Source organism: Mobula birostris, chromosome 24, assembly GCF_030028105.1.
Source record: "Mobula birostris isolate sMobBir1 chromosome 24, sMobBir1.hap1, whole genome shotgun sequence".
Lineage (NCBI taxonomy): Eukaryota > Metazoa > Chordata > Chondrichthyes > Myliobatiformes > Myliobatidae > Mobula > Mobula birostris.
Window position 1 is genome coordinate 2,660,221 of NC_092393.1, and position 22,350 is coordinate 2,682,570.

Consider the following 22,350-nt stretch of genomic DNA (forward strand, 5'->3'; position numbering starts at 1 on the left):
AGGTGTCTGAAATCGACGAGGACGGGCAGGTGTTTGAAATCGACGAGGGCGGGTAGGTGTTTGAAATCGACGAGGGCGGGTAGGTGTTTGAAATCGACGACGACAGGCAGGTATCTGAAGCCGACGAGAACGGGCAGGTGTCTGAAACCGACGAGGACGGGGAGGTGTCTGAAATCGACGCGAACGGGCAGGTGTTTGAAATCGACGAGGGCGGGCAGGTGTTTGAAATTGACGAGGGCAGGCAGGTGTCTGAAATTGTTGAGGGCAGGCAGGTGTCTGAAACCGACGAGGACGGGCAGGTGTTTGAAATTGACGAGGGCGGGCAGGTGTCTGAAATCGACGAGGGCAGGCAGATGTTTGAAATTGACGACGACGGGCAAGTGTCTGAAATCGACGAGGGCCGGCAGGTGTCTGAAGTCGACGAGGGCGGGGCAGGTGTTTGAAATCGACGAGGGCGGGCAGGTGTTTGAAATCGACGAGGGTGGGCAGGTGTCTGAAATCGACGAGGGCGGGTAGGTGTTTGAAATCGACGAGGGCGGGCAGGTTTTGAAATCGACGCAGAAGGGCAGGTGTTTGAAATGACGCGGACGGGCAGGTGTCTGAAATCGACGAGGGCGGGCAGGTGTCTAAAATCAACGACGACAGGCAGGTTTTTGAAATCGATGCGGACGGGCAGGTGTCTGAAACCGACGAGGACGGGCAGCTGTCTGAAACAGACGAGGGCGGGCAGGTGTCTGAAATCAACGCCGACAGGCAGGTGTTTAATATCGATGCGGACGGGCAGGTGTTTGAAATCGACGCGGACGGGCAGGTGTTTGAAACTGAGGAGGACGGACAGGTCTCTGAAACCTACGAGGGCAGGCAGGTGTTTGAAATTGACGCGAACTGGCAGGTATTTGAAATCGAAGTGGACGCGCAGGTGTTTGAAATTTTACGAGGGCGAGCAGGTGTTTGAAATCGAGGAGGGTAGGCAGGTGTTTGAAGTCAACGCGGACGGGCAGATGTTTGAAATCGACGGGGATGGGCAGGTGTTTGAAATCGACGACGACAGGCAGGTGTTTGAAATCGACGAGGACGGGCAGGTATTTGAAATGGATGAGGACACGCACGTGTCTGAAACCGACGAGGGCGGGCAGGTGTTTGTAATCGACGCAGACGGGCAGGTGTTTGAAATCGACGAGGGCGGGCAGGTGTTTGAAATTGACGAGGGCGGGCAGGTGTCTGAAATCGACGACGGCGGGCAGGTGTTTGAAATTGACGAGGGCGGGCAGGTGTTTGAAATTGATGCGGACTGGCAGGTGTTTGAAATTGACGCGGACGCGCAGGTGTTTGAAATTTTACGAGGGCGGGCAGGTGTTTGAAATCGACGAGGGCAGGCAGGCAGGTGTTTGAAATCAACGCGGACGGGCAGGTGTTTGAAATCGACGGGGTTGGGCAGGTGTTTGAAATCGACAACGATGGGCAGGTGTTTGAAATCGACGAGGACGGGCAGGTGTCTGAAATCGACGAGGGCGGGCAGGTGTCTGAAATCGACGAGGACGGGCAGGTGTTTGAAATCGACGAGGGCGGGTAGGTGTTTGAAATCGACGAGGGCGGGTAGGTGTTTGAAATCGACAACGACAGGCAGGTATCTGAAGCCGATGATGGCAGGCAGGTGTCTGAAACCGACGAGGACGGGCAGGTGTCTGAAATCGACGCGAACGGACAGGTGTTTGAAATCGACGAGGGCGGGCAGGTGTTTGAAATTGACGAGGGCAGGCAGGTGTCTGAAACCGACGAGGACGGGCAGGTGTGTGAAATTGACGAGGGCGGGCAGGTGTCTGAAATCGACGAGGGCGGGCAGATGTTTGAAATTGACGACGACGGGCAAGTGTCTGAAATCGACGAGGGCCGGCAGGTGTCTGAAGTCGACGAGGGCGGGGCAGGTGTTTGAAATCGACGAGGGCGGGCAGGTGTTTGAAATCGACGAGGGTGGGCAGGTGTCTGAAATCGACGAGGGCGGGTAGGTGTTTGAAATCGACGAGGGCGGGCAGGTTTTGAAATCGACGCAGAAGGGCAGGTGTTTGAAATGACGCGGACGGGCAGGTGTTTGAAATCGACGAGGACGGGCAGGTGTCTGAAATCGACGAGGGCGGGCAGGTGTCTAAAATCAACGACGACAGGCAGGTTTTTGAAATCGATGCGGACGGGCAGGTGTCTGAAACCGACGAGGACGGGCAGCTGTCTGAAACAGACGAGGGCGGGCAGGTGTCTGAAATCAACGACGACAGGCAGGTGTTTAATATCGATGCGGACGGGCAGGTGTTTGAAATCGACGCGGACGGGCAGGTGTTTGAAACTGAGGAGGACGGACAGGTCTCTGAAACCTACGAGGGCAGGCAGGTGTTTGAAATTGACGCGAACTGGCAGGTATTTGAAATCGAAGCGGACGCGCAGGTGTTTGAAATTTTACGAGGACGGGCAGTTGTCTGAAATCGACGAGGGCGGGCAGGTGTTTGAAATCGATGAAGTCAGGCAGGTGTCTGAAATCGACGAGGGCAGGCAGGTGTTTGAAATCGACGACGATAGACAGGTGTCTGAAACCGACGAGGGCAGGCAGGTGGCTGAAACCGAGGAGGGCAGGGAGGTGTCTGAAACCGACGAGGACGGGCAGGTGTCTGAAACCGACGAGGACGGGCAGGTGTCTGAAACCGACGAGGACGGGCAGGTGTTTGAAATCGACATGGACGGGCAGGTGTCTGAAATCGACGAGGGCAGGCAGCTGTTTGAAATCGACGAGGACGGGCAGGTGTTTGAAATCGACGAGGTAGGCAGGTGTCTGAAATCGATGAGGACGGGCAGGTGTCTGAAATCGACGAGGACGGGCAGGTGTCTGAAATCGACGAGGGCAGGCAGGTGTCTGAAACCGACGAGGATGGGCAGGTGTCTGAAATCAACGACGACAGACAGGTGTTTGAAATCGATGCGAACGGGCAGGTGTTTCAAATCGACGAGGACAGGCAGGTGTCTGAAACCGACGAGGACGGGCAGGTGTTTGAAATTGACGTGTGCGGGCAGGTGTTTGAAATCGACACGGACGGGCAGGTGTTTGAAATCGACGAGGGCAGGCAGGTGTTTGAAATCGACGAGGACGGGCAGGTGTTTGAAATCGACGATGACGGGCAGGTGTTTGAAATCGACGAGGGCGGGCAGGTGTCTGAAATCGACGAGGGGTGGCAGGTGTCTGAAATCGACGCGGACGGGCAGGTGTCTGAAATCGTCGAGGGCGGGTAGTTGTTTGAAATTGACGAGGGCAGGCAGGTGTCTGAAACCGACGAGGACGGGCAGGTGTATGAAATTGACGAGGACGGGCAGGTGTCTGAAATCGACGAGGGTGGGCAGATGTTTGAAATCGACGACGACGGGCAGGTGTCTGAAATCGACGAGGGCGGGCAGATGTCTGAAATCGACGAGGGTGGGGCAGGTGTTTAAAATCGACAACGACGGGCAGGTGTCTGAAATTGACGAGGGCGGGCAGGTATCTGAAATCAACGAGGGCGGGGCAGGTGATTGAACTCGACGAGGGCGGGCAGGTGTTTGAAATCGACAAGGGCGGGCAGGTTTTGAAATCGACGCGGAACGGCAGGTGTTTGAAATTGACGCGGACGGGCAGGTGTCTGAAATCGACGAGGACGGGCAGGTGTCTGAAATCGACGAAGGCGGGCAGGTGTCTGAAATCGACGAGGACGGGCAGGTGTCTGAAATCGACGAGGGCGGGTAGGTGTTTGAAATCGACGAGGGCGGGTAGGTGTTTGAAATCGACGACGACAGGCAGGTATCTGAAGCCGACGAGAACGGGCAGGTGTCTGAAACCGACGAGGACGGGGAGGTGTCTGAAATCGACGCGAACGGGCAGGTGTTTGAAATCGACGAGGGCGGGCAGGTGTTTGAAATTGACGAGGGCAGGCAGGTGTCTGAAATTGTTGAGGGCAGGCAGGTGTCTGAAACCGACGAGGACGGGCAGGTGTTTGAAATTGACGAGGGCGGGCAGGTGTCTGAAATCGACGAGGGCGGGCAGATGTTTGAAATTGACGACGACGAGCAAGTGTCTGAAATCGACGAGGGCCGGCAGGTGTCTGAAGTCGACGAGGGCGGGGCAGGTGTTTGAAATCGACGAGGGCGGGCAGGTGTTTGAAATCGACGAGGGTGGGCAGGTGTCTGAAATCGACGAGGGCGGGTAGGTGTTTGAAATCGACGAGGGCGGGCAGGTTTTGAAATCGACGCAGAAGGGCAGGTGTTTGAAATGACGCGGACGGGCAGGTGTTTGAAATCGACGAGGACGGGCAGGTGTCTGAAATCGACGAGGGCGGGCAGGTGTCTAAAATCAACGACGACAGGCAGGTTTTTGAAATCGATGCGGACGGGCAGGTGTCTGAAACCGACGAGGACGGGCAGCTGTCTGAAACAGACGAGGGCGGGCAGGTGTCTGAAATCAACGACGACAGGCAGGTGTTTAATATCGATGCGGACGGGCAGGTGTTTGAAATCGACGCGGACGGGCAGGTGTTTGAAACTGAGGAGGACGGACAGGTCTCTGAAACCTACGAGGGCAGGCAGGTGTTTGAAATTGACGCGAACTGGCAGGTATTTGAAATCGAAGCGGACGCGCAGGTGTTTGAAATTTTACGAGGGCGAGCAGGTGTTTGAAATCGAGGAGGGTAGGCAGGTGTTTGAAGTCAATGCGGACGGGCAGATGTTTGAAATCGACGGGGATGGGCAGGTGTTTGAAATCGACGACGACAGGCAGGTGTTTGAAATCGACGAGGACGGGCAGGTATTTGAAATGGATGAGGACACGCACGTGTCTGAAACCGACGAGGGCGGGCAGGTGTTTGTAATCGACGCAGACGGGCAGGTGTTTGAAATCGACGAGGGCGGGCAGGTGTTTGAAATTGACGAGGGCGGGCAGGTGTCTGAAATCGACGACGGCGGGCAGGTGTTTGAAATTGACGAGGGCGGGCAGGTGTTTGAAATTGATGCGGACTGGCAGGTGTTTGAAATTGACGCGGACGCGCAGGTGTTTGAAATTTTACGAGGGCGGGCAGGTGTTTGAAATCGACGAGGGCAGGCAGGCAGGTGTTTGAAATCAACGCGGACGGGCAGGTGTTTGAAATCGACGGGGTTGGGCAGGTGTTTGAAATCGACGACGATGGGCAGGTGTTTGAAATCGACGAGGACGGGCAGGTATTTTAAATGGATGAGGACACGCACGTGTCTGAAACCGACGAGGGCGGGCAGGTGTTTGAAGTCGACGCAGACGGGCAGGTGTTTGAAATCGACGAGGGCGGGCAGGTGTTTGAAATTGACGAGGGCGGGCAGGTGTCTGAAACCGACGATGGCAGGCAGGTGTCTGAAACCGACGAGGACGGGCAGGTGTCTGAAATCGACGAGGGCGGGCAGGTGTTTGAAATCGACGTGGACGGGCAGGTGTTTGAAATCGACGAGGACGGGCAGGTATTTGAAATCGACGAGGACACGCACGTGTCTGAAATCGACGAGGACGGGCAGGTGTCAGAAACCGACGAGGACAGGCAGGTGTTTGAAATTGACGTGTGCGGGCAGGTGTTTGAAATCGACGCGGACGGGCAGGTATTTGAAATCGGCGAGGGCAGGCAGGTGTCTGAAATCGACGAGGGCAGGCAGGTGTCTGAAACCGACAAGGACGGCCAGGTGTTTGAAATCGACGCGGATGCGCAGGTGTTTGAAATTTTACGAGGGCGAGCAGGTGTTTGAAATCAACGAGGGCGGGCAGGTGTCTGAAATCGACGATGGCAGGCAGGTGTCTGAAACCGACGAGGGCAGGCAGGTGTCTGAAACCGACGAGGACGGGCAGGTGTCTGAAATCGACGAGGGCGGGCAGGTGTTTGAAATTGACGAGGGTGGGCAGGTGTTTGAAATCGTCGCGGACGGGTAGGTGTTTGAAATTGACGCGGAAGGGTAGGTGTTTGAAATCGACGCGGAAGGGCAGGTGTCTGAAATCGACGCGGGCGGGCAGGTGTCTGAAATCGACGCGGACGGGCAGGTGTCTGAAATCGACGAGGACGGGCAGGTGCTTGAAATCGACGCGGACGGGCAGGTGTTTGAAATTGACGCGGACGTGCAGGTTTTTGAAATCGACGCGGAAGGGCAGGTGTCTGAAATCGACGAGGACGGGCAGGTGTCTGAAATCGATGCGGATGGGCAGGTGTCTGAAATCGACGCGGACGGGCAGGTGTTTGAAATCGACGAGGACGGGCAGGTGTTTGAAATCGACGTGGACGGGCAGGTGTTTGAAATCGACGATGACGGGCAGGTGTTTGAAATCGACGAGGGCGGGCAGGTGTTTTGAAATCGACGAGGACGGGCAGGTGTTTGAAATCGACGAGGACGGGCAGGTGTTTGAAATTGACGAGGCAGGCAGGTGTCTGAAATCGACGCGGGCGGGCAGGTGTTTGAAATCGACGAGGGCGGGCAGGTGTTTGAAATCGACGTGGACGGGCAGGTGTTTGAAATCGACGAGGACGGGCAGGTATTTGAAATCGACGAGGACACGCACGTGTCTGAAACCGACGAGGGCGGGCAGGTGTTTGAAATCGACGACGACAGGCAGGTGTTTGAAATCGACGTGGGCGGGCAGGTATTTGAAATCGACGAGGACGGGCAGGTGTTTGAAATCGACGCGGACGGGCAGGTATTTGAAATCGATGAGGGTGGGCAGGTGTTTGAAATTGACGAGGACAGGCAGGTGTCTGAAATCGACGAGGGCGGGCAGGTGTCAGAAATCGACGAGGACGGGCAGGTGTCTGAAATCGACGAGGACGGGCAGGTGTAGAAACCGACGAGGACAGGCAGGTGTTTGAAATTGACGTGTGCAGGCAGGTGTTTGAAATCGACGCGGACGGGCAGGTATTTGAAATCGACGAGGGCAGGCAGGTGTCTGAAATCGACGAGGGCAGGCAGGTGTCTGAAACCGACAAGGACGGCCAGGTGTTTGAAATCGACGCGGATGCGCAGGTGTTTGAAATTTTACGAGGGCGAGCAGGTGTTTGAAATCGACGAGGGCGGGCAGGTGTCTGAAACCGACAATGGCAGGCAGGTGTCTGAAACCGACGAGGGCAGGCAGGTGTCTGAAGCCGACGAGGACGGGCAGGTTTTTGAAATCGACGTGGAAGGGCAGGTGTCTGAAATCGACGAGGACGGGCAGGTGTCTGAAATTGACGCGGAAGGGCAGGTGTCTGAAATCGACGCGGGCGGGCAGGTGTCTGAAATCGACGCGGACGGGCAGGTGTTTGAAATTGACGCGGACGTGCAGGTTTTTGAAATCGACGTGGAAGGGCAGGTGTCTGAAATCGACGAGGACGGGCAGGTGTCTGAAATCGATGCGGATGGGCAGGTGTCTGAAATCGACGCGGACGGGCAGGTGTTTGAAATCGACGAGGACGGGCAGGTGTTTGAAATCGACGTGGACGGGCAGGTGTTTGAAATCGACGATGACGGGCAGGTGTTTGAAATCGACGAGGGCGGGCAGGTGTTTGAAAACGATGAGGGCGGGCAGGTGTTTTGAAATCGACGAGGACGGGCAGGTGTTTGAAATCGATGAGGACGGGCAGGTGTTTGAAATTGACGAGGCAGGCAGGTGTCTGAAATCGACGCGGGCGGGCAGGTGTTTGAAATCGACGCAGGTGGGCAGGTGTTTGAAATCGATGAGGGCGGGCAGGTGTTTGATGCCAGCTGCTTGTTACGACAGCTCTTCCTCTTTCTCTTGCTAGCTACTGTCGGAGGATTTTTCCGGATTCTTGGGATCTACATTGGAAGGATTGATCAGTGAGGTTGTGCTCTTTGAGGTTGATGTTCCATGTGCTTCTGGATTGTGGTTCTTCTTTTTTTTTCTGTTTTTAATTGTTTTGTTCAGGTCAGTCACTGTGTACTGGGGCACTTTGGCACAGAATGGGTCTGCAGCCCACAGTGGGCTGCTGCACAACACTGATCTGAACGGAGTACCTGTGGACTCCTGGTTTGATGTTCGATGTTCTGTTTGCTGTTTGCTTGCTTGTTCCCATTTGCACACATTGTTCTTTTTTTCTGCATTGGGTGTTTGAAGTTTTCTTGAGGGGGTTCCATGGTGTTTCTGTGTTTCATGGTCGCCTGTGGGATAAGAAATCTCAGAGCTGTAGACGTACTTTGATAATCAGAGTGCTCTGAATCTTCTCTGTCTCTCCCTCAGTATTGTGCCTTAGGCGATGTGTTTTGTTCTGTCCAACTCTGACTGGTTCTGACCACTCTAATCAGTCACCCATTCACTGGGACCAGACAACCAGGCAACAGGCATCTTACATAATAAAGAGCAAAATAGTCACAGCAGAAAACTCTCCATGTCCATGTTCCATTTCTCTGATTAAGTTACCCCGGAGCAAGAATCCATTCAAACAGTTCATGAAATGGCTGCCTCCATTCCTGCAACCTCAAGACAGGAACAAAGACTTTTGCTTTGTCTGGTTCCACCATCCTTGTTTCATTCCTGTTCACTGGTTTGCAGATTTTAGTTCTTTCTGGCCATCAAAGCTAAAATAAATAGGTGGAGTTCAAGATAGAATGGAACATTATGAAAAATTAAAGGGAAATTTTCATCAGCTGCCTATGTGGGCTGTTGATCGGCAAATAGTCATAGTCATACTTTATTGATCCCAGGGGAAATTGGTTTTCGTTACAGTTGCACCATAAATAATCAAATAGTAATAAAACCATAAATAGTTAAATAGTAATATGTAAATTATGCCAGGAAATAAGTCCAGGACCAGCCTATTGGCTCAGGGTCTCTGACCCTCCAAGGGAGGAGTTGTAAAGTTTGATGGCCACAGGCAGGAATGGCTTCCTATGACGCTCTGTGTTGCATCTCGGTGGAATGAGTCTCTGACTGAATGTACTCCTGTGCCCACCCAGTACATTATGTAGTGGATGGGAGACATTGACCAAGATGGCATGCAACTTAGACAGCATCCTCTTTTCAGACACCACCATCAGAGAGTCCAGTCCCATCCCCACAACATCACTGGGCTTACGAATGAGTTTGTTGATTCTGTTGGTGTCTGCTACCCTCAGCCTGCTGCCCCAGCACACAACAGCAAACATGATCGCACTGGCCACCACAGACTCGTAGAACATCCTCAGCATTGTCCAGCAGATGTTAAAGGACCTCAGTCTCCTCAGGAAATAGAGACTGCTCTGACCCTTCTTGTAGACAGCCTCAGTGTTCTTTGACCAGTCCAGTTTATTGTCAATTTGTATCCCCAGGTATTTGTAATCCTCCACCATGTCAACACTGACCCCCTGGATGGAAACAGGGGTCACCGGTACCTTAGCTCTCCTCAGGTCTACCACCAGCTCCTTAGTCTTTTTCACATTAAGCTACAGATAATTCTGCTCACACCATGTGACAAAGTTTCCTACCGTAACCCTGTACTCAGCCTCATCTCCCTTGCTGATGCATCCAACTATGGCAGAGTCATCCGAAAACTTCTGAAGATGACAAGACCCTGTGCAGTAGTTGAAGTCTGAGGTGTAAATGGTGAAGAGAAAGGGAGATAAGACAGTCCCCTGTGGAGCCCCAGTGCTGCTGATCACTCTGTCGGACACACAGTGTTGCAAGCACACGTACTGTGGTCTGCCAATGGCTTTCAATCGAGATAAATGTTACATTTTGAGAGATCAAACCAGGGCAGGATGTGCAGTGAATGATTGGGTCCTTGGGAGCATTGTGACACAGAGGCACCTGGGATTGCAAATGCACAGCTAGCAGAAAATGGTGGGAGCAGAAAGTAGATAAGGTGCTGAGGGAGGGATTTGGCATGCTGACCTCCATCGACTCGGGCATTGAGTATAGAAGTTGGGGAGTTATGATGCATCTCTTTAATGTGTTGGGGGCACCACACTTGGAATATTTTATATCGTTTTGGTCATCATAGGTAAGATGTTATTAGACATATAAGGAAAGGTACATTGCATCTGGAGTTTCTCCGGTTAGCGGACGATTTCCCTCCACGCCTCTCTGACGTAGTGGGGAGCCGCGTACAAGACAAGTTACAGTAGTGGTTTGCCATTGCCTTCTGCCGGGTGAGTTTCCAAAGAGATCACCAGCTCGTAACCCAGCACGGATGGAAAGCGTGCAGGGGAGCCGGCTGGATTTGAACTCGGGACCTTTTGTCCAGAAGTCTGACACCACCAGCCAGGTGCAGACATATAAGAGTCCAGAAAATATTCACCAGGATGTTGCCTGGACTTGAGGGTCTGAGTTACAAGGAGAGGTTGCGTAGATGAGGACTGTATTCCCTGGAACGTGGAGATTGAAGGGTGACCTGATAGAGGTGTATAAGATTATGAGGGGCCTAGACTGGGTGAAAACACAGTCCTTTTTTCCCCAGGAAGAAGATGATAAAATTAGGAAGGCCTATAGTTAAGATCGGAGGCAAGAGATTTAACAGGAAGATTGGGGACAGCTTCTTCAAGGTAGTGCATAGTTGGAACGAGCTGCTGAAATAGTGTTTGATGCCATTTAATAGTCAACTAATTGAGTATAGAGGACAATGGATCAAATGTAGACAGATGGGACTAACTTGCTGGGCAACAGTTGGCATGGACGAGTTAGGCTGAAGACTTGTTACCCGTTGTATAACTCTGACCCTATAACAGTTCCTGAATGTAAAGGTTATGCTTTATCAGAGTGGTCTTCATTCTCCTGCCCAGGATGATCCTTATGAACTTAATATATACATCCTACTGCTTCCAGCTCCATTTCCAGGCCTCCTGATTTAATAAATACTTCATTTTTGAAACCTGCTGTTAATTTTACAGCTAATTCAACCAGTCCAGCAACATTTAATTGTACATCGCTATGTTAGATTGTCGTTGAGCCTACTAGGGGATCAGTTGTACTGGACTGGGTGTTCGGTAAGGAACCAGAGGCGATTAGGGAGCTTAAGATAAAGGAACCCTTGGCAGACAGTAATCACAATATGAGTGAGTTCCACTTGAAATTTGATAGGGAGAAAGTAAAGTCTGATGTAACAGTATTTCTGTGGAGTAAAGGAAATTACAGTGGTGTGAGAGAGGAGTTGGCCAAAGTAAATTGGAAGGAGCTGCTGGCAGGGTTGTCAGCAGAGCAGCAATGGCGTGTGTTTCTGGGAAAAATGAGGAAGGTACAGGATAGATGTATTCCAAAAAAAACAAATACTCAAATGGCAAAATAGTATAACCGTGGTTGACAAGGGAAGTCAAAGCTAATGTAAAAGCAAAACAGAGGGCATACAATACAACAAAAAATAGTGGGAAGACGGAGAATTAGGAAGCTTTTAAAAACCTACAGAAGGCAACTAAAAGAATCATTAGGAGGGAAAAGATGACATATGAAGCAAGTTAGCAAGCAATATTAAGGTCAATAGAAAAGGCATTTTCAAGTATATAATATGGGCATTTTGCATCAGTCTTCACTGTGGAAGACACTAGCAGCATGCCTGATGTTGAAGGGTGTGCGGGAAGAGAAGTGGGTGCAGTTACTATTACAAGGAAGAAGTTGCTGAAAAAGCTGAAAGACCTAAAGGTGCATAAGTCACCAGGACCAGATGAACTGCAGCCTAGAGTTCTGAAAGAGGCACTGGTAGACATTGTGGAGGCATTAGGAATGATCTTTCAACAATCATTGGACTGGTTGTACTGGAACTGGAAAACTGTAAACGTCACACCACTCTTTAAGAAAGGAGGAAGGCCGCAGAAAGGAAACTACAGGCCAGTTACCCTGACCTCAGTGGTTGGGAAGATGTTGGAGTCAATTGTTAAGGATGAGGTGATGGAGTACTTGGTGATACAGGACAAGACAGGAGAAAGTCAGCATGGTTTCCTTCAGGGAAAATCTTGCCTGACAAATCTGTTGGAATACTTTGAGGAGATTACAAGTAGGATAGATAAAGGGGATGCATTGGATGTTCTATATTTGGATTTTAGAAAGCCTATGACAAGGTGCTACACGTGAGGCTGCTTACCAAGTTAAGAGCCCATGGTATTACAGGAAAGTTACTGGCGTGGTTAGAGTATTGACTGATTGGTAGGAGGCAGCAAGTGGGAACAAAAGGACCCTTTTCTGGTTGACTGCCTGTGACTAGTGGTGTTCCGCAAGGGTCGGTGTTGGGACCATTTCGTTTTATGCTGTGTATAAATGATTTAGGTGATGGAATAGATGGCTTTGTTGCCAAGTTTGCACATAATACGAAGTCTGATTGGCGGGGATGGGGGGAACGCAGATAGTGTTGAGGAAACAGGCAGGCTTCCGAAGGACTTGGACAGATTAGAAGAATCGGCAAGAAAGTGTCAAATTAAATACAATGTTGGAAAATGCATGGTCATGTGCTTTGGTAGTAGAAATAAATGTGCAGGATATTTTCTAAATGGGGAGAAAATCCAGAAATCTGAGGTGCAAAAGGACTTGGGTGTCCTTGTGCAGAACACCATAAAGGTTAACTTGCAGGTTGAGTTGGTGATGAGGAAGGCAAATGCCATGTTAGCATTCATTTCTAGAGGTCTAGAATACAAGAGCAGGGATGTGATGTAGGGGCTTTATAAGGCACTGCTGAGGCCTCACCCTGAGTATTGGGAACAGTTTTGGGCTCCTCATCTGACAGAAGATGTGCTGGCATTGGAGAGGGTTCAGAGGAGGTTCACAAGGATGATTCTGGGAATGAAAGGGTTAGTACATGAAGAACGTTTGACAGCTCTGGGTCTGTACTCGCTGGAATTCAGAAGGATGAGGGGGGCCCTTATTGAAAATTTTCGGATGTTGAAAGGCCTAGACAGAGTAGATGTGGAAAGGATGTTTCCCATGGTGGGAGAGCCTAGGACAAGATGGCACAGCCTCAGGATAGGGGGGGCATCCATTTAAAACCGAGATGTGGAGAAATTTCAGTGGTGGATTTGTGGAACTGAGTAGCATGGGCCAGGCCATTGGGTGTTTTTAAGGTGGAGATTGATAGGTTCTCGATTGGCCACAGCATCAAATGTTACAGGGAGAAGGCCTAGGAGTGGAGCTGAGGAGGGGTCAGCCATGATAGAATGGCAGAGCAGACTCAATGAGCCAAATGGCCTAATTCTGCTGCTATGTCTCACAGTTGTACAGATAAATGTGTTGGGAAAATGGCGTTTATCAAGTCGTTTCTCTGTGCTGTAGATTTATTGTGATAACTGTTCTAGGTTCTAACTTCACAATGTGTACTAAGAAATTCTCTCATTTGCTCCTGTGCTGGCGATTTAGGAAGCCCGGATCTGTGTGCCAGTCCCTCTCTGTCACATCTTTGCGTGTGTGGTAGCCTCGCTGATGGTAGCCATTTATGGATCTCATCTCTGTTTTCCCTCTCCAAGTTTTGAACAGCAAGCAACCCTCGAGGCAGTTGCTAGTGAAGGGTAAGTGATTATACAGCAGTGCAATTGTAGACGGAAGTACAAACCCCATTGCCAGAAAAGTTGGGATATTTTCCAAAATGAAATAAAAACAAAAATCTGTGATATGTTAATTCATGTGAACCTTTATTTAACTGACAAAAGTACAAAGAAAAGATTTTCAATAGTTTTACTGACCAACTTAATTGTATTTTGTAAACATACACAATTTGATGGCTGCAACACACTCAACAAAAGTTGGGACAGAGGCATGTTTACCATTGTGTTACATCACCTTCCCTTTTAATAACACTTTTTAATCATTTTGGAACTGAGGATACTAATTGTAGTAGATTTGCAATTGGAAACTTTGTCCACTCTTGCTTGATATAAGACTTCAGCTGCTCAACAGTCCGTGGTCTCCGTTGTCTGATTCTCCTCTTCATGATACGCCATACATTTTCAATAGGAGATAGATCTGGACTGGCAGCAGGCCGGTCAAGCACAGGCACTCTGTGTCTACAAAGCCACGCTGTTGTAGCCCATGCAGAATGTGGTCTGGCATTGTCCTGCTGAAATAAGCATGGATGTCCAGGGAAGAGACGTCACTTTGATGGCAACATATGTCTCTCTAAAATCCTAATATACGCCTCAGAGTCAATGGTACCTTCACATACATGCAACTCACCCATGCCGTGGGCACTGATGCACCCCCATACCATCACAGATGCTGGCTTTTGCACCTTACACTGATAACAATCTGGATGGTTGGTTTCATCTTTGGCACAGAGAACTCGACGCCCGTTTTTTCTGAAAACTAGCTGAAATGTGGACTCATCTGACCACAACACATGGTTCCACAGTCTATCGGTCCATCTGAGATGAGCTCGGGCCCAGAGAACTCGCCGGCGTTTCTGCATAGAGTTGATGTATGGCTTCCTTCTTGCGTAATACAGTTTCAAGTTGTATTTCTGGATGCAGCGACGGACTGTGTTGAGTGACAATGGTTTTCTGAAGTACTCCCGAGCCCAGGTGGCTATAATTGTCACAGTAGCATGACGGTTTCTTAGGCAGTGTCGCCTGAGGGCTCGAAGATCACGCGCATTCAACAGTGGTTTCCAACCTTGCCCTTTACGCACTGAGATGTCTCTGAATCCTCTGAATCTTTTCACAATATTATGTACTGTAGATGTTGAAAGACCTAAATTCTCTGCAATCTTGCATTGAGGAATGTTCCTTTTGAACTGACTAACAATTCTCTCACGAATTTTGGCACAAAGGGGTGAGCCAGGACCCATCCTTGCTTGCAAAGACTGAGCCTTTGATGGATGCTACTTTTATACCCAGTCATGATACCTCACCTGCTACCAATTAGCCTGCTTAATGTGGAGTCTTCCAAACCGGTGTTACTTGAATATTCTGTGCACTTTTCAATCTCATTTTAACTCTGTCCCAACTTTGGTTGAGTGTGTTGCAGCCATCAAATTCTAAATTTGTGTATGCTTACAAAATACAATTAAGTTGGTCAGTAAAACTACTGAAAATCTTTTCTTTGTACTTTTGTCAGTTAAATAAAGGTTCACATGAATTAACATATCACAGATTTTTGTTTTTATTGCATTTTGGAAAATATCCCAACTTTTCTGGAAATGGGGTTTGTACACAGAGGCCTGTGCTAATGCAATATTTGCTGTTTCGGGTTGTCATTGGTGGGTCTTGTAGAGATGCCATCATTGCACACTCAATGTACGGCTGATGTGTGATCATCTACGTTCTCGACTTGTGTGTCCAGTGAAATAGAGCCCGGGTCCCAAGTAAAGTCATCCCGTAACACTCACAACACGCTGGAGGAACTCAGCAGGTCGGGCAGCATCCTTTCTAAAGTAAAGGTAACAACCATGGCTTACAAGACAAGTCAGAGCCAAGATAAAAGCCAAAGAGAGGACATATAATAGAGCAAAAATTACTGGGAAGTTAAAGAATTGGGAAGCTTTTGAAAAACAACAGAAGGCAACTGAAAAAGTCATTAAGAAAGTAAAGATGGAATAGAAAAGTAAGCTAGCCAATAATATTAAAGAGGACACCAGAAGTTTCAGATACTTAAAGAGTAGAAGAAAGGCAAGAGTGGATATTGGACTGCTGGAAAAGATGCTGGAGGGGTAGTAATGGCGGAAGAACTGAATAAGTATTTTACATCAGTCTTCACTGTGGAAGACACTAGCAGTATGGTGGTAGTTCCAGGTGTCAGGGGTCATGAAGTGTGTGAAACTACCATTACTAGGGAGGAGGTTCTTGGGAAACTGAAAGGTCTGAAGGTAGATACATCAGCTGGACCAGATGAAATACACCCAAGGGTTCTGAAAGAGGTGGCTGAAGAGATTGTGGAAGCATTAGTAATGATCTTTCAAAAATCACTAGATTCTGCAATGACTCCGGAAGACTTGAAAATTGCAAATGTCATTCCACTCTGAAAGAAGGGAGAGAGGCAGAAGAAAAGAAGTTATAGGCCTGTTAGTTTGTCTTCAGTGATTGGGAAAATGTTGGAGTCGATGTTAAGGATGTGGTTTTGGGGTACTTGGAGGCTCATGATAATATAGGCCACTGTCAACATGGTTTCCTCAAGGGAAAATCTGTTAGAATTCTTTGAAGAAATAACAAGCAGGATAGACAAAGGAGATTCAGTTGATATTGTGTACTTGGAGTTTCAGAAGGCCTTTGACAGGTGCCACACATGAGGCTGCTTAACAAGCTACGAGCCCATGGTATTACAGGAAAGATTCTAGCATGGATAAAGCAGCGGCTGATTGTCAGGATGCAAAGAGTGGCAATAAAGAGAGCCTTTTCTGGTTAGCTGCTGGTGACTAGTGGTGTTCCAGAGGGACTATGTTGGGGCTGATTATATGTCAATGATTTGGATGATGGAATTGATGGCTTTGTTGCAAAGTTTACGGATGGTACAAAGATGGGTGGAGGGGCAGGTAGTTTTGAGGAAGTAGAGAGGCTACAGAAGGATGGACAGAGGAGGAGAATGGGCAAAGAAATGGCAGATGGAATACAGTGTCAGGAAGTGTATGGCCATGTAGTTTGCAGAAGAAATGAAAGGGTTGACTATTTTCTAAATGGAGAGAAAATACAAAAATCTGAGGACCAAAGGGACTTGTGAGTACTTGTGCAGGATTTCCCAAAGGTTAATTTTCAGGTAGAGTCTGTGGTGAGGAAGGCAGTTGCAATTGTAGCATTCATTTCAAGAGGACTAGAATATAAAAACAAGGATGTAATGCTGAGACTTCATAAATCACTGGTGAGGCCTCACTTGGAGTATTGTGAGAAGTTTTGAGCCCCTTATCTCAGAAAGGATGTGGTGAAACTGGAGAGGGTTAAAAGGAAGCTTATGAAAATGATTCCAGGAATGAATGGCTTGACATATGTAGACTGTTTGGCTCTGGCCCTGTATTCGCTGGAATTCAGAAGAGTGAGGGGTGATCTAATTGAAACCTATTGAATGGTGAAAGACCTTGACGGAGTGGATGTGGAGAGGATGTTTCCTATAGTAAGAGTGTGTAAGACCAGAGGACACAGCCTCAGAATAGATGGGCGTCCTATCAGAACGGAGATGAGGAGGAATTTCTTTAGCCAGAGAGTGGTGAATCTGTGGAATTTGTTGCTACAGCCAGCTATGGAGGCCAAGTGTTGTGACCATTACAGAGACTGGGATGGCTCAGGGGCAGGGATGCATACTTCAAGTGCCAGGCTTTAGATGTTTCAGAAAGGACAGGGATGGAGGCAAAAGAGGTGGGGGCGTGGCACTGTTGATCAGAGATAGTGTCATGGCCATAGAAAAGGAGGAAGTCATGGAGGGATTGTCTATGGAGTCTCTGTGGGTGGAGGTTAGAAACAGGAAGGGGTCAATAACTCTACTGGGTGTTTTTTATAGACCAACCCAATAGTAACAGGGACATCTAGGGGCAGATAGGGAGACAGATTCTGGAAAGAAGTAATAATAATAGGGTTGTTGTGGTGGGAGATTTTAATTTCCCAAATATTGATTGGCATCTCCCTAGAGCAAGGGGTTTAGATGGGGTGGAGTTTGTTAGGTGTGTTTGGGAAGGTTTCTTGACACAATATGTAGATAAGCCTACAAGAGGAGAGGCTGTACTTGATCTGGTATTGGGAAATGAACCTGGTCAGGTGTCAGATCTCTCAGTGGGAGAGCATTTTAGAGATAGTGATCACAATTCTATCTCCTTTACAATAGCATTGGAGAGGGATAGGAACAGACAAGTTAGGGAAACGTTTAATTGGAGTAAGGGGAAATATGAGGCTATCAGGCAGGAACTTGGAAGCATAAATTGGACACTCACAACACGCTGGAGGAACTCAGCAGGTCGGGCAGCATCCGTGGAAAAAGATCGGTCGACGTTTCCGGCCGGAACCCTTCATCAGGACTGTAGGGGGAAGAGGCAGAGGCCCTATAAAGAAGGTGGGTGGAGGGTGGGAAGGAGAAGGCTGGTAGGTTCCAGGTGAAAAACCAGTAAGGGGAAAGATAAAGGCGTGGGGGAGGGGAGGCGGGGAGGTGATAGGCAGGAAAGGTGAAGAAGGAATAGGGGAAAACACAATGGGTAGTAGAAGGAGGCGGAACCATGAAGGAGGTGATAGGCAGCTGGGGGAGGGGGCAGACTTCCCCCACCCCTTTACCTCTCCCCAGAAGGGGCCAAGAGAAGACCTTGGCAGACAGGATTAAGGAAAACCCCAAGTCATTCTACAAGTATGTGAAGAGCAAAAGGATAAGACGTGAGAGAATAGGACCAATCAAGTGTGACAGCGGAAAAGCGTGTATGGAACCGGACAAGATGGCAGAGATACTTAATGAATACTTTGCTTCAGTATTCACTACGGAAAAGGACTTGGGATGACTTGCAGCGGACTGAAAAGCTTGAGCATGGAGATATTGGCGCATGGCCAAGTGGTTAAGGCGTCGGTCTAGTGATCTGAAGGTCGCTAGTTCGAGCCTCTGCTGAGGCAACGTGTTGTGTCCTTGAGCAAGGCACTTAACCACACATTGCTCTGCGACGACACTGGTGCCAAGCTGTATGGGTCCTAGTGCCCTTCCCTTGGACAACATTGGTGGCGTGGAGACGGGAAACTTGCAGCATGGGCAACTGCCGGTCTTCCATACAGTCTTGCCCAGGCCTCAGTCAACATCGAAAATCAATGGACAGCCGAAGAGAAGAAGAAGATCAAGTAAGAGGATGTGCTGGAGCTTTTGGAAAGCATCAAGTTGGATAAGTCGCCGGGACCAGACATGATGTACCCCAGGCTACTGTGGGAAGCAAGGAAGGAGATTGCTGAGCCACTGGTGATGATCCTAGCATCATCAATGAGGACGGGAGAGGTTCTGGAGGATTGGAGGGTTGTGAATGTTGTTCCTTATTCAAGAAAGGGAGTAGGGATAGCCCAGGAAATTATAGACCAGTGAGTCTTACTTCAGTGGTTGGTAAGTTGATGGAGAAGATCCTGAGAGGCAGGATTTATGAACATTTGGAGAGGTATAATATGATTAAGAATAGTCAGCATGGCTTTGTTAAGGGCAGGTCATGCCTTATGAGCCTAATTGAATTTTTTGAGGATGTGACTAAACACATTGATGAAAGTAGAGCTGTAGATGTAGTGTATATGGATTTCAGCAAGGCATTTGACAAGGTACCCCATGCAAGGCTTATTGAGAAAGTAAAGAGGCATGGGATCCAAGGGGACATTGCTTTGTGGATCCAGAACTGGCTTGCCCACAGAAGGCAAAAAGTGGTTGTAGACGGGTCATATTCTGCATGGAGGCCGGTGACCAGTGGTGTGCCTCAGGGATCTGTTCTGGGACCCCTACTCTTTGTGATGTTTATAAATGACCTGGATGAGGAAGTGGAGGGATGGGTTAGTAAATTTGCTGATGACACAAAAGTTGGGTGTGTTGTGGATAGTGTGGAGGGCTGTCAGAGGTTACAGCCAGACATCGATAGGATGCAAAACTGGGCAGAGAAGTGGCAGATGGAGTTCAACCCAGATAAGTGTGAAGTGGTTCATTTTGGTAGGTCAAATATGATGGCAGAATATCGTACTAATGGTAAGACTCTTGGCAGTGTGGAGGATCAGAGGGATCTTGGGGTCTGAGTCCATAGGACACTCAAAGCTGCTATGCAGGTTGACTCTGTGGTTAAGAAGGCATACGGTGTATTGGCCTTCATCAATCATGGAACTGAGTTTAAGAGCCGAGAGGTAATGTTGCAGCCATATAGGACCCTAGTCAGACCCCATTTGGAGTGCTGTGCTCAATTCTGGTCGCCTCACTACAGGAAGGACGTGGAAACCATAGAAAGGGTGCAGGGGAGATTTACAAGGATGTTGTGGATTAGGGAGCATGCCTTATGAGAATAGGTTGAGCGAACTCGCCTTTCCTCCTTGGAGCAACGGAGGATGAAAGGTGACCTGATAGAGGTGTATAAGATAATGATCCACACATTGATCGTGTGGATAGTCAGAGGCTTTTTCCCAGGGCTGAAATGACTAACACAAGAAGGCACAGTTTTAAGCTGTTTGGAAGCAGGTGCAGAGGAGATGTCAGGGGTAAGCTTTTTACGTGGAGAGTGGTGAGTGCGTGGAATGGGCTGCTGGTGACGGTGGTGGAGGCAGAAACATTAGGGTCTTTTAAAAGACTCCTGGATGGGTACATGGAGCTTAGAAAAATAGAGGGCTGTGGGTAAGCCTCGGTAGCTCTAAAGTAAGGACACGTTCGGCACAGCTTGTGGGCTGAAGGGATTTTATTGTGCTGTAGGTTTTCTATGTTTCTCTATTTAAGGCAGATTGCTGAATGGTCAGGGCTTGAGGGGATAGGGGGAAGGCAGGAGATTGGGGCTGAGGAAAAACCCCCTCAGCCTTCTGTCTGATCCAGAGTTCACCCATTTCCAGCTCCAACTACTTAATGCAAATTGTTAGAAGCTGCAGCTGGATGCACTTCTGGCAGTCGTAGTCATCAGGGACACTGGCGGTCACCCTGCTTTCCCACATCCCACAAAATGCGTATTCACTATTCTGTTGGCATCTCAACTACCCCAGCTGAGCAGATAGAAAGAAAGAAAGGAAAAAAGATTTGACCTTGAGATTTTCTTTCCTTTGCTTTCTCTGACTGAAGCCTATGTCCACTCTGACAATGGCTGCTGTGCTTGCCTCTGCCTTCCTTTACTTTGCTTTTGCCAATCAATCACAAATGCCAATTGGTCAATGGTCAAAGGTCAAAGCTGTTTCTCGCTGCTGCCTTTTTCACCCAGGCAGTGGACCTGATTGAAGTCCCCTCCTCTCAAAACTTCTGGTTTCCAGACTTAGACACCGGTCAAAGCTCCTTTTCGCTGCTGCCTTCTGCACTCGTGCAGAGTGGAGTGAACTCCCTCCTCTCTTATAGGGAGATTTTGGCCAGACTGTTGTTATTCCTTGGAAAGCCGGGAAAATGAAGGGTGAACTTATAAAAGTATTTAAAATTATGAGCTGCATAGATAAGATGGATGATACCGTCTTTTTCCCAGGGCAAGGGAGACCAAAACTGAATTTTATGGTGAGAGGTGAAAGATTTTGGAAAGACTTGAGAGGCAGCTTTTCATGGGGGGGGAGGGGTTAGTAAATGGGGAGGTGGCTGAGGCAGGTTCATGGAGGACAGGCCTTGGAGGGGTATAGGCTGAATGTGGGAAATTGGGACTGAATGGATGAGCTCATGGTCACCATAGACTGTTTGGACTGAAGGAGCTGTATTCATGCTGTTTTGCCCTGTGACTCGGTGTAGAATCAGCCCACAGTGAAAGTGGTCTGGTTGTGAGGTGTGAGCATTAGCAGACAGCAGAGCAGTTCAAGGTAGAAGCTAACAGGAGCTGAAAACCGTCAAACGTATCACCTGACTTCATCCAGGGGGAGAGAGAGGCCTGAGAAAGATTTGGTCAGGGAGCAGCCACAATTGATCCCACATCCAGCAGAGGTGGGTTCTGGTCTGGCAGTTAGGAGTGCACAGTCACAGACCAGCAGACTTGCAAGGGTCAGCAGGGGTGAAGGATTCATTTAGGGGCCTACAAAAATGAGGCTGTTGATATCCCGCTCTATGTACGAAGTGTGTATGGCAGAAGTGGGAGGTGTAACCACTTGTGGAAGGTCCAAGAGAATGCTCAGTTTCCATGGTGACAGGTTACCCTAGCCTTGAGTTTAGGGAAATTTGTGAACTTTGATCCTGTGTGTTGTACAACTGATAAAATCCTCACCACCAGCAGGGACAGTGTTGCATTGCACCGTCCCACCCTAACTTTCACCAGCATCGTGTTGTCTGCATAATGAGGCAGGAGGTTTCTCAGTGAAGGAGTGAACTGGGGAGGGAGTTGCTGAGGGATCCCAGGAAGGTCGAGAGCAGTGGGTTGGAATCTTCAAGATCAGAAGGAATCGGTACAACGGTTCACCAGGATGTTGGCCTGAGCTCCACCAACAAAATGACGTGATGAGAAAGTGGAAGGGGGAGATGGGATGCTTGCAGAATAATGAGAAATTATGACAAGTAGAGATGTTGCACAGAAATAGGCCATTCAGTCCTTCCTTATTGCTGGCCATCAGGTCTCCAGTTGCAACATTTCTCATGTGCAATCTGCCTCTTCCAGATGTACGATAATGTATGGGACTCCCACCATGTACATTGGCATGCTGAGTCAGAAGGACTTCTCCACCTTTGACCTCTCAACCCTGGAAGTAGGTAAGAACCGGCCCACTGCACAAAAATCTGGTTGGAGCTCTCGTTCTGGGAGTCCTCTACGTCCCCCAGGGATTTTTACTGGGCAGTCTGCAAAGCCAGTGCCTTTTGGAGGGCTGAGGAGCTGGGATCCATGTAGAACGTTCCAG

General features: G+C 49.1%; 1 protein-coding gene across 1 annotated transcript in view; it reads left to right on the top strand.

Moving 5' to 3' along the window:
• Nucleotides 1–4,057: 4,057 nt before the first annotated feature.
• The window catches only part of LOC140187433 (medium-chain acyl-CoA ligase ACSF2, mitochondrial-like), a 174,413-nt gene continuing 156,120 nt past the window's right edge, over nt 4,058–22,350 (top strand). Inside the window, exons 1-5 of the mRNA XM_072242756.1 lie at nt 4,058–4,139; nt 7,788–7,842; nt 7,931–8,051; nt 13,313–13,461; nt 22,113–22,204. Coding sequence (XP_072098857.1) covers nt 4,058–4,139; nt 7,788–7,842; nt 7,931–8,051; nt 13,313–13,461; nt 22,113–22,204 — 499 coding nt within the window. The remainder of the gene's footprint in view (nt 4,140–7,787; nt 7,843–7,930; nt 8,052–13,312; nt 13,462–22,112; nt 22,205–22,350) is intronic.